General features: G+C 30.3%; 1 protein-coding gene across 1 annotated transcript in view; it reads right to left on the bottom strand.

Moving 5' to 3' along the window:
- Window positions 1-11,368, bottom strand: part of LOC128171492 (uncharacterized) — a 61,451-nt gene extending 50,083 nt beyond the window's left edge. The window contains exon 1 of the mRNA XM_052837259.1: window positions 11,317-11,368. Within this exon, the coding sequence (XP_052693219.1) occupies window positions 11,317-11,368 (52 nt within the window). The remainder of the gene's footprint in view (window positions 1-11,316) is intronic.
- Between the last annotated feature and the right edge of the window lie 3,657 nt (window positions 11,369-15,025).

Genomic DNA, 15,025 nt, shown 5'->3' with positions numbered 1-15,025 from the left:
ATCTCCATCTAGCTTTCAATATTTATGATAATTAAGAAAAATTTCTCTGGGTTTTTTTTCGCTTGTTAGTAAAATTTTATTTTATATACATTGTCAATGTACTTTACATGTACATGTACCATGCCATTATTTCAATATTGCTATTATTTATATGTAATAACCTATGCCATAAGATGTATGTATTGTGCAAATAAAGAATATATATTACTGCTTCACATAATCCCTGCAAGAATATCCTTCTTGATCTTCTTTCTTATTCAGCACACTTTCACTGTTTCATATGCAGGAATATCATTTTTACCCATGATATTAGATGCTGTAAAAATCATCCAGATCCATCATGCCAAGCAAATTGATGAGTTTTTTTTTCTTTCAGCAATCTTGTAGGGTTTTGTTCTATGTTTTATCCAAGTTTAAATATAGAAGGACAGTATTTTCCAGAAGAATATTTCATTTGCACTTCTCTAAAAAAAATAATAAAAAAAAAAGAAACACATAATAAAACAAATTCATGTACCTTCAACTGTTAAGATCTTAAAATTGATAATAAATATTGTGGAACACATACAGAGATTCCATTTCATATTCTGATTATCATTAGCAAAACTAATATCATACTGTTGTGTGAAATTGTTTATTTACATTTCTTGTCACATGTCAGATATGTACTCTGACCGATTGCCAAGACAATAGCTGCTGTGTAAATTAATATTGCTGTGCTAACCAAAAAAAAAAACACCCCATATTTTCTGCTGTGTATGTAATAAAAACTCGTCATTTCATAACATTTTTTTTTCAATTTTTAACAAAGCAATATTTTTCAATTACGAAAATTTAAAGAGATGAAGATTGAAGACTAAATTGACCTATCAAAGGAAAAAAAGAGTACTCCAAATCTTAACATAATCCTATCTAAAAAATTTGTAGGATATTTTCCCAATATTAACCACATGAAACACTCTATGATTATTGTTGTACTTTCTTATTACAAAGATTATTCATGGTATGTGAATGAAATTAATACAAATTAAATTTGCAAGTAAACATCTGATATTAAATAATATAAATTATGTAAGAATGTTCTCTCTCTCTCTCAATGCATATTATTTACCTGACCCCTCTGGAACTACCCATTTGCCAAGAAATAACATTCCTCTGTCGTCATCAGGTGAACACCTCTTGCTTTTTTCTTTGAGGAGTGGATATGTATATCAATGTACCCATAGCTGCATAATTTGTTGGCTGACTTGTTGAAATTCGCCTGGTATAATTTATTCATCTCAGTTTCAATAAAAGGTTCGGGATGCTTACTTTTATTAGCGACCTGGTTTAACTTCCAATGGTATTTCAGATCGAGACAACATCACCAAAACACCGAAAAACAATCAACTCTGGCAGCATGCTGTGCACCGACGTTAGCGGCGGCCATCTTTGTTTACACTGGTTTTGAAAATATACCCGCACTGAATATTTTTTACAAATATATTTCAGCGTTAAAAAAAATTATGTCTTTCATAAACAATTAAGCTGATTTTATATGAATTATTTATAGTTGAAAATTTATTGCTTTTATTTTTTTCTTAGGTTTTTAAGCCTCCAAATATTCATTTGAGGTAACTGAAATTATCAAACATTACCAAAATATACTTGTCTACAATTTTTCAACGCAGGCTTTTCCAACTCATTTTATTTTATCAATAAAAAGTCAAAATATTTTTCTCATTTATAAAAAATACAAACCCTCACCAATAACAATGTATTGGATTTTAAAGCTTACAGTTTGGTACATGGTTTCAATGATTTATATAAGAGAATGAAATATATATCTTCCCGTCCGAATAACCACTTAAATTATTTTTTCAAGCAAATCATCATTATTGTGGGTTAAAAGAGAATACAAAGACATTATTTCAGAGGGAAAACAAAAAATTCGTGAAAATCGATGTGCGACAGTTTCTTATATATTCGCCTGATGTTTGCTTGGGCAGCCTCATAAAACGTAAATACACTTACAACATACTCTTAGAAAAAGCAGATTAGACTTAAAGTTAAAAGGTTTTAACTAAGTGACGTTTAAGAATGATTAATGAAGAACCCGTGTGCGCTTAGATAAACATCTATTTTTTCCGTCAAATTATAATTCCATAATTCCGTGTATCATGCGGCAATATTAATTCATACGCATTTATAGTAAGCTAACATTAATTAATTTGATCTGTTCAGTTTAATATCGGAGAGAAATATACGTCTCTGCTATCGGATATCGAATAGATTATATGCAACGTCAAAACTACACACAAAACAATGCCTGTCTCTTGTTTATATATTTATCTATCATTATGCAGAATTGTTATTCTATTAATTTAGTTGAGTGTTAAACATTTTGTAGACTTTAAATTAAGACAAGCGCGCATCAATGTTCGGCACTGATTTGTTAATATAATATATCAATATTCATTATTAAATGTTTTAACTTATGAAACGAATTAATTTGGCATTGATAATACATTGTTAGGTTAATTTTGTTTCGTAAAATCACTTTGAAATTTATACTCGATTCTTATTGGATACAGGATGCAGGATAGGGTAGGATAGAACTTAACTTTTATATGTCTTTCATGTATGGTACATCCTGCATCCTATCCTATCCTTGTCAACTTTCAGCATTGCAGCCCTCTTTTGTCTTAGTGGTAAATTTGATATAAAAATGCCATGCCCTGATGCATATTCTTAATTGTTATATGATTGCTGCGCTGAATATCTTGCACATATTAAAAAAAAAAATAAATTCTTATATTTAATTTGCTATTCGGGATACAATGTATAGAGAAAGATGTGCAGCTTGCCATATAAGATATTGCATTTACTAATGGAAACCCTTATTAGGGAATTCTACGAATATGTTAACAAGGAAAAAACAAAATAGAGTGAATCAAAGAAATCAGGACACAATTGACAGACAACTAAAAAAGGTCAAAAGATGTTAAAGCAATATGAGCTGTATTTTTTAGAATTTTATTTTGCTGCAAAAACCTGCAATTGTGATAAGTCTGCCTATAACTTAAACTTTTATGATAAAACAGATTTGAAAATATCATCAATTTTTGTCAGGGGAAAGATTTCACGTATAAGGAATTATATAGCAGATCAATTTTTGTACAGGACGATAATAATTCAATTTTGCTCCAATTAAGGCGTCTTAATGGCTTTTCCCACAAAAACAGAGCTAAAAGAAATTTTAATACCGTGATAATTTTGTCACTTTAGTAAAAAAAAATTCAACATGAAAAATGCAGCTCATGTTGCTTTAAATTGATATATTTTAAATGTTCAGATTGAATAAGAATGAGAAAAATAGAAGACGGAACACAATAGGCAAAACATCATTGTTTCTGTGTATTACGGAACTATTTTTATTATCTAGTATTTATTTATCTTTTTGGAAGAAAACATTCTTACAATTTCCACCAATCCCCTGAAAAAACACCCGAATGTCCTTCCTTTAAAGTCTTTGTATGTTCACGTATCAATTGTTCAGATCCCTCTTTATCCTTCTGATTATAGAGAATTATAACATCTATTTTTCAACGAAAATATGCACTGCACTCTTTCCTTAAAAAATAGCTCTCTGCCTGATAACTGTTATATAAAAATATCTTGCATAGTTTGTACATTATCTACATTAACAATTTTGTTGAAATATATTCAATATGATCTTCTTTTCGATTTAGGATGTATACATTTTTTATGCAGCATGTCATATCAGATAGTATTTCAAATAGTGTTCGTACTGAGAACTAACACTAGTGTATCACATTAAATATAAACTGGCTCATAAGAGGGAAGTAAACATAACAGTAATAATAAAGAAAACGGGAAACAATAGCTAGATAAGCAATAAATGTTAGAAGATACTATACTGTCATTTTGTAATGCTTCGGTAAAATATGATAAAGAGAAATAGAAGACAGGAAATAATACTCGAAACAAGAAATACATTTAAAATGATGTCTTTTTATCTTTAATACTCGGATTGAACTTACGTGTACATTTAACACATACCTTACCTGTCGACTGATACATAATATTTATACATATTAAGTATAAAACTGCACATTTCACCTAAAAATATACCTTAGTAATTGGTTATTGCAAAATCAAGGCATACGTGAATAAATCTTTGTAACACACTTATTGATCGATAATTTAAAAAAGGATGATTGAACGGATGAGAAGCTATCTATCGCATGGACAAGCTTCCACTGCATACATGTCACAAAATCATGTACAAAGGGATCATAGTTTGAGTGCTCAAACTAATCGATGGTTCATTTCAATCAGGATCATTATTCATCTCCAAAGTTAATTGATAATATTGGGGCACCACTGGCAACACAAAGTTACATGTTATATCTCAAATGAAACATAATCAAGAAAATCACCGCAAATATTCATAACAATCTGTATATAAAAAAAGTGAAAACATAAATAGACAAGAAAAAATAACGCAGTGGTAAAATTATCATAAGACCTTTTGACCAGGAAGTGAAAATATATACATAAAAATTACAGGTGTAAGTGCACATGTAATAAACAGTGACATGGTTTGTTGAAATTGTCAATGATCTGGAGTTTTTCAGTGATCATTTGTCACAACAGCTATGTTTCTGAGAATTGGCTGAATAAAATAATATCAATGATTTATCAGTGAACGGTGATATTATTATATAGGTTTCGTAAAATATTCATAAAAAATGGATTTCAAAAATATTTGCATTGAAAACCATATCACAATTTAATCAAAAAATCTTACAATAGTTGCTTATCTAAAAGCATATTTCTTTAAAATATTTCATTTTCCATGAAGTGTCAAAATCTACAACACAATTAAAAAAACCATAGGTCATGTGAAAACATCACGAAATATTTAAATTGTATAGACAAAAACAAATTTCGTGGATTCCTGTATATTGATATATTTACAGTAGTTTTTACTTACCTACTCCTTTCTCTGATGTAAAGTATCTTAAAAACACATTAACTCACCATAAGAATGGGATAACGTAACGAGTCCAAGAAAAACACTCAGTGAAGCCATTGCGCTGCGTACTTGTCAAACAGGAAGTATATATTACATGTAATAGAGAAATTAGAGCTGTTCAGAAGCATTTCATGTAAACTATTTTGGACGTCACGCATACAGACTCACTGACAGATAACTGCCCATTTTTATTTTCTACAAGAAATTGTTTTCTCAAGGGTTAAGTTACACATTTCTTAATCGCTGTGTGATATCTAATTCGAGCACAAGAAGATAAGGAAGAATATTTTCTAACCTGTCACTTTCGTTATGCATATTGTTAATAAGAATTAAATACTCTTACATAATAGTGAAAGAAAACCTTCAGCAAACTTTAATATTTTTTTGCGTTATTTTTACTTTTTTAACAACCAAAAAGGCGTATTTGAACAAATACGAAGGAAATTCTGCTCGTTTCTTCATAATTATAACTGCATAAGTTTTGAAACATGAGACAATTTTTTATCAATATGGAAAGTCTTCACATAAAGCCGTGTTAGCAGGAATATAAAGTCTAAATTAAGGTTTAACAAATCTAAAGTTTTTTTTTTTAAATTATCAAGTAAACTTTCTAAAAATGTATAGGACAAACTATTATTATAAAGCCATTTCTTTGTCATGTGGAGATTTTTAAGGTCTTCCGTTTCCAACGGAAGACCTTTTAGTGACTGTCAGGTTTTTTTCTTCTTTCCTCTTCTTAAAATTTTTTCCCCTTTTTGTCTCGTGAATATCTCAAAGATTTCTCGATATATTTTCCTAAAATATTTAGTGATGATTTACAAAATAAATCTAGAGGTTTTTAATTTTTTCTAAATTCACTTCCGTTCCTCCGTTTCCTGTCCTGCGACAAAAAGCTTGTCACCTCGAGATCTCAAAAACTGTAAAGACTTGAATAACAAAACTTTGTGGGATGATAGACCTTTATATGAAGATGTGTTTGAACTATTTGGGTTTGTTTGTTGTAACTTCCAGTCGTCACCGGAAGCACTTCAAAATAATTATTTTTACGCATTAAATTCCTCCTCCATAGAATAAATATTTAAGTATAAATCTATGCAGAGGTTATCTTTGGGATTTAATATCAACAAAAAAATTCTACTTCTACTTCTCTCAATCATCTCGGGTAGCTTTGTAAAAACACATTTTGTACCCTCGAGATCTCAGAAAATATAAATGATCAAAGCACGATACTTTCATGGATGATATACATTCGATTGACAATGTGTTTAACTGGTTTCATTTTGTCTTCTGTCACTTCCGGTCCACACAGAAAGAGTTCAAACAAATCGAGTTGTTTATCAGTTTAAGTTTTTTCCTTTGATATTTGTAGTTAGCTCGATGAACCATAATGTACAAAAGGCAAGTATACAAGAAATATTAAATACAATTAACATTGAGCACTTCCGTTTGTCTGTTTCCTGTCCCGAGACAAAAAACCTTATTTCGACAAGATCTCAAAAACATTAACAACTTAAACAACCAAACTTTGTTGGATGAAAGACCTATGTATGTTCATGTGTTAACACATTTTTGTTTTATCCAGTCGTTACAGGAAGTACACTCAATTTTGATTTTTTAACAAATATTTTGGTTATTTAGCATGGAAGTAACATTTATGCTAAAGAAATTATCTCAATTATCTCAGGTAGCCTTTTTTTTTTAAAAACAAAGTACCCAAAAAATCTTAGAAACTGTGAGAGATCAAGACACAAACCTTATATGGATAATGGACATTTAATTGAACATAAGTTTAACGGGTTTCAATTGGTCGTACAGCACTTTCGGTTCTCACTCGAAGCGTTCAAGCAATAGAAGTCTTTTTTTTAAATTTTTTTAATTTAGATTTTTTAAAACATTTTACTCAATGTGATGAACAGTAACATACCGTAGGTAACTTTACTAATATATCTACTTTCAATTTCCTAAATCACTTCCGTTTGTTCGTTTCCGGTCCCGAGAAGAAAACCTTTTCTCAAGGAGATATTATAACTAAAAATAACTTGAGCATCCAAACTTTGTGGAAAGACAAAACAATGTATGAAGATATGTTTACTATGTTCTGTTCTGGCGTAACTTCTGCTCGTCACAAAAAGTACTCAAAAATTGATATTTTGTCTTTTTGTTTTGTTTATTTCTTGGACATTCCTGTACAGTTTATAATATATCCATTTTCTGTTAACATGAGAAATGGATTTTTGTATAGATTAATACATGAGGAACGGAAGACCTTTTTGTTGCTATAGCAACAAGAGTCTAGTTTTATTTATAGTAATTATAGAACCTCGAATTTCTTATTTCTAACAAGCCCACACCCTGCATTGCCCTATCCAAGGTGTAATTGGAATGTATCCTCCTCTACATGGGGAATGACCCTTGTTCCAGTCTGTATAAAGAGAGGAGGCAGAAAGACAGCTTCAAAATGACTACTCTTTTTTTAGCTATAACATTTTAATATGATATTCAACAATAAATATTTTAGATATATTACAATGAAATTCATCAACAATTATTAAATTCAAATATCTATGAAACTCAAATATTAGTTGACCCCCCTGAATCTATTAACTTCACTTTTGAGAATGCGCACAAGTTTTACGATTTATCTTTCCTGAATAAAAAAGGGAGTCAGAAAATCAGCTCCCAGATGACTACTGGATAGCTGTGTTTCCGCAACCTCATCTTATACGCACGGACAGTGGACTAAAACGTTCTCTTTCTAATAAGTAAATGCAAACAAGTGCATACTAATGATCTGACGCACCGTAGTCAGTAGTAGCATTTCATGTATATATCTGATCCGGTGTCGACAGGCTTATCACATGACTTTATTACACATATCCCCACGAACATTAATAAACAAACGCTATCTATGTAATGCATGTGCTTTAACCAATTGCTGTAGAATTTCCGCTATGATACTATGCTACATCACAACTTCTAGACGCTTTGATATGTTATTTAAGAAGCGATCTATTCTTTTTTTTCAATCAATTGCATTTTTCTTTTGTTTTAGTCGTATCCACAACGGCTGCCGATAGAAACAGATTCATGATAATAACAGGATTTCCCTGTATTTGTCAATGATTCAAAGCACTAGAAGCTTTTTGACAACATGATCGGTCAAGGTGAAATAATAAAAAAACTAGGGCGAACAAAAAAGAAAATTTTGCTATCGGGTGGTAAATCTCAGGTGAGATAATACATTACTTGTACAAGTGTGAATGCCTACCTGACTAGCAATATGCTCGGATTGGTGAACGCTGCTTATTGTTATAATCAGGTAACATTCTATGTATCAAGAAATTATTAGTTTGAGAAATGTTAATTGTTACTTTACGATTCATTTAACAGTATTGTTACGGAATTAAGCACTATTCGATATGTTTTTCATTAATTTAAAATTTCTATAAATTTGTGTATCCACCGGAGTTTAGCAATGGAGATGAATGAAATATATATCATCTTTACTTTAATAAATTTGTTTATTGAAGAATGTGTTTATGCATGTTTATTAAAAGATTGTTAAAGAATTATGAAATATTCATGTGATGAAATACATAGTTAGTTAATTGTTAACTGTTGGTTTCCATGTCGTTTAAGGACAACCATTATTAGGGAATGAAGCAGTACTTTTCAATAAAATCTTCATTAATTTTAGAATTTCTTTAAATTTTAGTATGCATCGAAATTATCAGTTTAGATGAATAAAACCGTATCATCTTTACTTCCCGCTATTTAAGGGTGTTTTTATGCATTTTTATTCATATATCGTTTATTAATTATTAATATTTTTCTGTCATTGACTATTATTTTTAATTAGGGTTAGTACTGACCGTATGCGGAAAACGTCGGGCTGCTTTAATCCATTGACTATAATGATCCGATATATATTTGTAGAAAGTCGGTACCAAAGCAAACAAGTCTTATTTTTAGAGCACCATTACTTTTAATAAATTAGTGTTTTCAGGAATGAAAGATGATGAGAAAGGTGTAAAGTCTTTCATTTTTGCCTTTAAATTTTGCCTTTCTCTACTGACTGAAATCTGTAAAAATCTAGGAATAAATATTTTTGAACATGACATCATCGTTGTACTTATTGTAAAAAAGAAAGGGATATTCTCACAAAAGGTTGCAAGAGAAAATAAGTAACCCTTAATATTAAATGTTTTAACCTAATGACGTCCAAGACTATGTCAAGAGAAACCTTTGTCCGTTAAGATAAAAAATATTCTGAATTATAATTGAATGATGGAATAATTCCGTGGATCATGCAGCAAAGTCTGTCTTATTTCACCTGATCTATTTTTATTATTTAACGTCGTGTGAACAGCAATTGTTAGAATATAAAGAAAATGAAAAAGACAGGTTTGTTGCGTTCTTGTCGGTGCATATAAATAAAATCTTAATTTTTTTATGCACAGGTCATATATATATTCATAGGCATCGGAACCGGGGGGGGGGGGGGGGGGGCTAGGGGGGGGGGGGCTTAGCCCCCCACTTTTTTTGCAAAGTTATACCTAACCATTAGAAACATAGCATGATAGAGGGTTCAGCCCCCCCCCCCACTTTTTCTCGCAGGAAAGATTATTGTTCCTAAATTTACCTTGAAAGATTGAGAAGTTGGATTCAGAAGCATACTACCCCCCCCCCCCTCCCACGGAGTAGGAAATTCATGATTTTGGGAATTACGTTTTTCTCTATATATCTGAGGATTAGTCTAGCCCCCCCCCCCCACTTTCAATTTGCTTCCGACGCCAGTGTATATATATATATATATATATATATATATATATATATATATATATATATATATATATATATATATATATATATATATATATATATATATATATATATATATGTCCTTTATATATATATATATATGTCCTTTATATTTTGCGCAAAAATTAACAAACAGAATTTTGTTGAATATTCAGCACTGTTTTTATGAAATGAACAATATTTAGAATCACCATAATGTTGACGATTATCAAAATAAAATTGCCTTAATCTAATGGCGTGCCTCAAAACTGTCATACATAAATGTTCTGAAAATTTTGTACATGATCTTAATTAAAAACTTTGTCAAATTATATACAATACGATTTTACTTTCAGTTAAGATTGGATATATTTTTTGATTTGCAGCACATCATCACAGATAAAAAGTCATATATGGTATTAACTAGATATTCTTACTAGGGTATCATATAAAATATAAACCGACTCATAACAGGGAAGTAAACAAAACATAGATAATAAAAAAGGACACAATGGCTAGAAAAGCATTAAATGTTAAAGGCTGTTATATTGCCAGTTTGTAGTGATTTGATTGAATTGGATAGAGAGAAATAGAAGATGGGACACAAGAGTGAATCAAGACAAACATATAAACCGATGTCTTTGTCATTATAAATATAATGATCGAATTACACTTGCGTGTACATTAAATGCATAACACACCTGTCGATTAAGAAGTAAGTGTCATAGGCATTAAAAACAACCGCATCGATAACCTAAATGATATACCATTATTATTTGATGTTGAAAAATCAAGGATAATCTCCTGTGAATAAATATTTGGGACACAAATGAAACACAATCAAAGAAATCACCGCAAACTGCTGAAAACAAGCTCCAAACAAAAAAATGAGATCATATGTGAAAAAAACAACATTACGCAGTGATAGCATTATTGTAAAACCTTTTTGACCAGGAAGTTAAACTATAGACATTACAGGTGTACATGCACCTGTAATTGACAGGGTATGTTGAAATATGTCAATGGTCTTTGGTTTAACAACGATAGTTCGTCACAACAGCTATGTTTCTGAGCATTGGCTGAATAAATTAATGACAACGATTAATAGGTGAACTGTGATATTTTTATAAAGGTGTCGTTAAATATTCAATAAAAATGTATTTAAAAAAAATTGCACTGAGTACCATGTTACAATGCAATCAAGAAATCTTACAATAATTGCTTATCTAAAAGCATATTTCTTTAAAATAAGTGATTTTCCATGAAGTATAAAAATCTACAACTATTACACAAATAAAAAAACCCAAAACAAAACAAAGGTCATGTGAAAACATAACGAAATATTTCTTGGATTTCCGTATATAGATATATTTACATTAGTTTGCAGATCATTTCCAAATTATCAAATGGGAATATATTATCAATTATCTACTACTTTCTCTGTTGTTAAGTATCTTAAAAACACATTAACTCACCATAAGCATGCGATAACGTAACGAGTCCAAGAACCACACACAGTGAAGCCATTGTGGTGCGTACTTGTCAAACAGGAAGTTAATATAACATGTTAGAGAGTAATTAGAGCTGTTCGGAAGCATTTAATGTAAACCATTTAGGACGTCACGCATATAGACTCACTGACAGATAAATGCCCGTTTTTATTTGCTACTGGTTATCGCTTACACAGGAATAAAGTTACACATTTCTGAATCGCTGTGTGATATTTAACTGAAGCACAAGAAGATAAGGAAGGATATTTTCTAACATGGCACTTTCGTTATGCATATTGTTAATAAGAATTAAATACTTTTACATAAGAGTAAAAGGAAACCTACAGTAGATATTTTTTGCGTTATCTTTACATTTGTAACAACCACAATGCCGTATGTGAACAAATACGGAGGAAATTATGTTCGTTCGATTATACATCTTTATAATTATAACTATATAAGTCAGTGAACCATGCAACATTATTTTGTTAATTGGGAAAGTCTATACATCAAGCCATATAAGTGAAACATGAATATATTGTATAGTCTAAATTGAGGTTTCGAAAATCTAAAGCTTATTTTTAAAATTATCAAGTAAACTTTCTGAAAATATATAGGGCAAACTATTATTATAAAGCCATTTATTTGTCATGTGAAGATTTATTATTTTTAGAGATGGATAATCGAGATCTTATTTCCGACATCTGGCCGTGCCCTAGCCAATGTGTTACTGGAATGCCTCCTCCTCTACATGGGGAGTGGCCCCTGTTCCAGTCTGTATAGAAAGAGGAGGCAGAAAGACAGCTTCCAAATGACTACTCCTTTTATTTAGCTATAACATTTTAATATATATGACATTTTAACAATAACTATTTTATATTAATTACAATGAAATTCATCAAAAATAATGTTTATTACAAATATCTCTGAACCTCAAATATAAGTCGACCCCCCCCCCCCCCGAAATCTATTAACTTCGCTGGTGAGAATGCGAGCAAATTTTACGATTTAACTTTCCTGTATAAAAAGAGGAGGCAGAAAGACAGCTCCTAGACGACTACTGAAGAGCTGTATTTCGCGCACCCTTATCTTATACGCACGGACAGTGCACTAATACGTTCTCTTCCTAATAAGTAAATGCGATCAAGTGCTTTCTAATGACCTGACGCAACGTGGTCAGTAGTAACATTTTATTTATATGTCTGATCCGGTGTCGACAGACTTATCACATGACTTTATTTCACATATCTTCAAAAATATAAATAAACAAACGTTATCTATATAACGCATGTGATTTAACCAATTTCTGTAGAATTTTCGTTATGATACTATGCTACATCGCAACTTGAGGACGCTTAGATACATGTATATTATTTTATTTTGGAAGCTCTTTATCTTTTTTTAACCAATATTTTTTTTTGTTCAAGTCGTATCCAGGACGGCTGTTGATAGAAACAAATTCATGATAATAATTGATTTGCCCATTATTAAATTTGTCGATAATTTAAAGCACTAGAAGCTTTTTGACTACATGATCGCTCAAGCTGAGATAAAAAAAAAAAAAAAAAAAACAAGAGCGAACAAAGGAGAACATTTTGCTGTCGGGTGGTGGATCTCAGGTGAGGTAGTACATTACTTGTACAAGTGTGAATGTTTAAATGATTAGCAATATGCTCGCAGTGGTGAAGGCTGCTTATTGTTATACACAGGTAACATTCTACATTCTATTTATCAAGAAATTATTAGTTTGTTAAGTGTTAACTGCTAGTTTACGAGTCGTTTAATAGTATTGTTACGAAATGAAGCACTATTCGATATGTTCATCAATTTAAAAATTTCTATAAATTTGTGTATTCATCAGAGGTAAGCAGTAGATATGAATAAAATGTATATCATCTTTACTTTAATAAACTTTGTTTATTCAAGAACGTGTTTATGCATGTTTATTTAAAGATTGTTAAAGAATTATGAAGTATGCATGTTAGTTAATTGTTAACTGTTGGTTGATATGTCGTTTTAGGACAACCATTGTTAGGGAATGAAACACAACTTCTCGATAAAATCTTCATTAATTTTAGAATTTCTATAACTTTTAGTATGCATCGAAATTATCAGTTAGGATGAATAAAATTTGTATCATCTTTACTCCCCGCTATTAAAGGGTGTTTTTATGCATTTTTATTCATATATAGTTTATTAATTATTAATATTTTTCTGTCATTGACAATTATTTTTTTATTAGGGTTATTTCTGACCGTATGCGGAAAACGTCGGGCTGCTTTAATCCATTGACTATAATGATCCGATATATTTTTGTAGAAAGTCGGTACCAAAGCAAACAAGTCTTATTTTTTGAGCACCATTACTTTTAAATAAATTAGTATTTTCAGGACAGAAAGATGATGAGAAAGGTGTAAAGTCTTTCATTTTTGCCTTTAATTTTTGCCTTTCTCTACTGACTGATTTCTTTAAAAATCTAGGAATAAATATTTTTGAACATGACATCATCGTTGTACTTATTGTAAAAAAGAAAGGGATATTCTCACAAAAGGTTGCAAGAGAAAATAAGTAGACCTTAATATTAAATGTTTTAACCAAATAACGTCCAAGACTATGTCAAGAGAAACCTTTTGTCCGTTAAGATAAAAAATATTCTGAATTATAATTGAATGATGGAATAATTCCGTGGATCATGCGGCAAAGTCTGTCTTATTTCAACTGATCTATTTTTATTATTTAACGTCGTGTGAACAGCAATTGTTAAAATATAAACAAAATGAAAAAGACAGGTTTGTTGCGTTCTTGTCGGTGCATATAAATAAAATCTTAAGTCTTTTATGCACAGGTCATTCATATATATATATATATATATATATATATATATATATATATATATATATATATATATATATATATATATATATATATATATATATATTGCCATCCATCTTAACTATTTTGACATCGGTGTCCTTTATATTTTGCGCAAAAATTAACAAACAGAATTTTGTTGAATATTCAGCACTGTTTTCATGAAATGAACAATACTTAGAATGACCATAATATTGACGATTATCAAACTCAGGGTTGTCTTAATCTTATGGCGTACCTCAAAACTGTCTAACATAAAGGTTCTGAATATGTTGTACATGATCATAATTAACAACTTTGTTAAATTTTATACAATACGAGTTTACTTTCAGTTAAGATTGGATATATTTTTTGATATGCAGCACATCATCACAGATAAAAAGTCATATATGGTATTTACTAGAAATTTTTACTAGGGTATCATATAAAATATAAACCGACTCATAACAGGGAAGTAAACAATACATAGCTAATTAAAAAAAGGACACAATGGCTAGAAAAGCAATAAATGTTAAAGGCTGTTATATTGCCAGTTTGTAGTGATTTGATTGAATTGGATAGAGAGAAATAGAAGACGGGACACAAGAGTGAATCAAGACAAACATATAAACCGATGTCTTTGTCATTATAAACATTACGATTGAATTACACTTGCGTGTACATTAAATGCATAACACACCTGTCGATTAAGAAGTAAGTGTCATAGACATTAAAAAAACTGCATTGATAACCTAAATGATGTACCGTTATTATTTGATGTTGAGAAATCAAGGCTAATATCCTGTGAATAAATCTTTGGGACAGAAATGAAACACAATCAAAG

This window comes from Crassostrea angulata, chromosome 2 (genome assembly GCF_025612915.1).
Source record: "Crassostrea angulata isolate pt1a10 chromosome 2, ASM2561291v2, whole genome shotgun sequence".
In the NCBI taxonomy this organism is placed as follows: domain Eukaryota; kingdom Metazoa; phylum Mollusca; class Bivalvia; order Ostreida; family Ostreidae; genus Magallana; species Magallana angulata.
The sequence above is the reverse complement of the archived record's forward strand: the minus strand, read 5'-3'. Positions and strand labels throughout refer to the sequence as shown.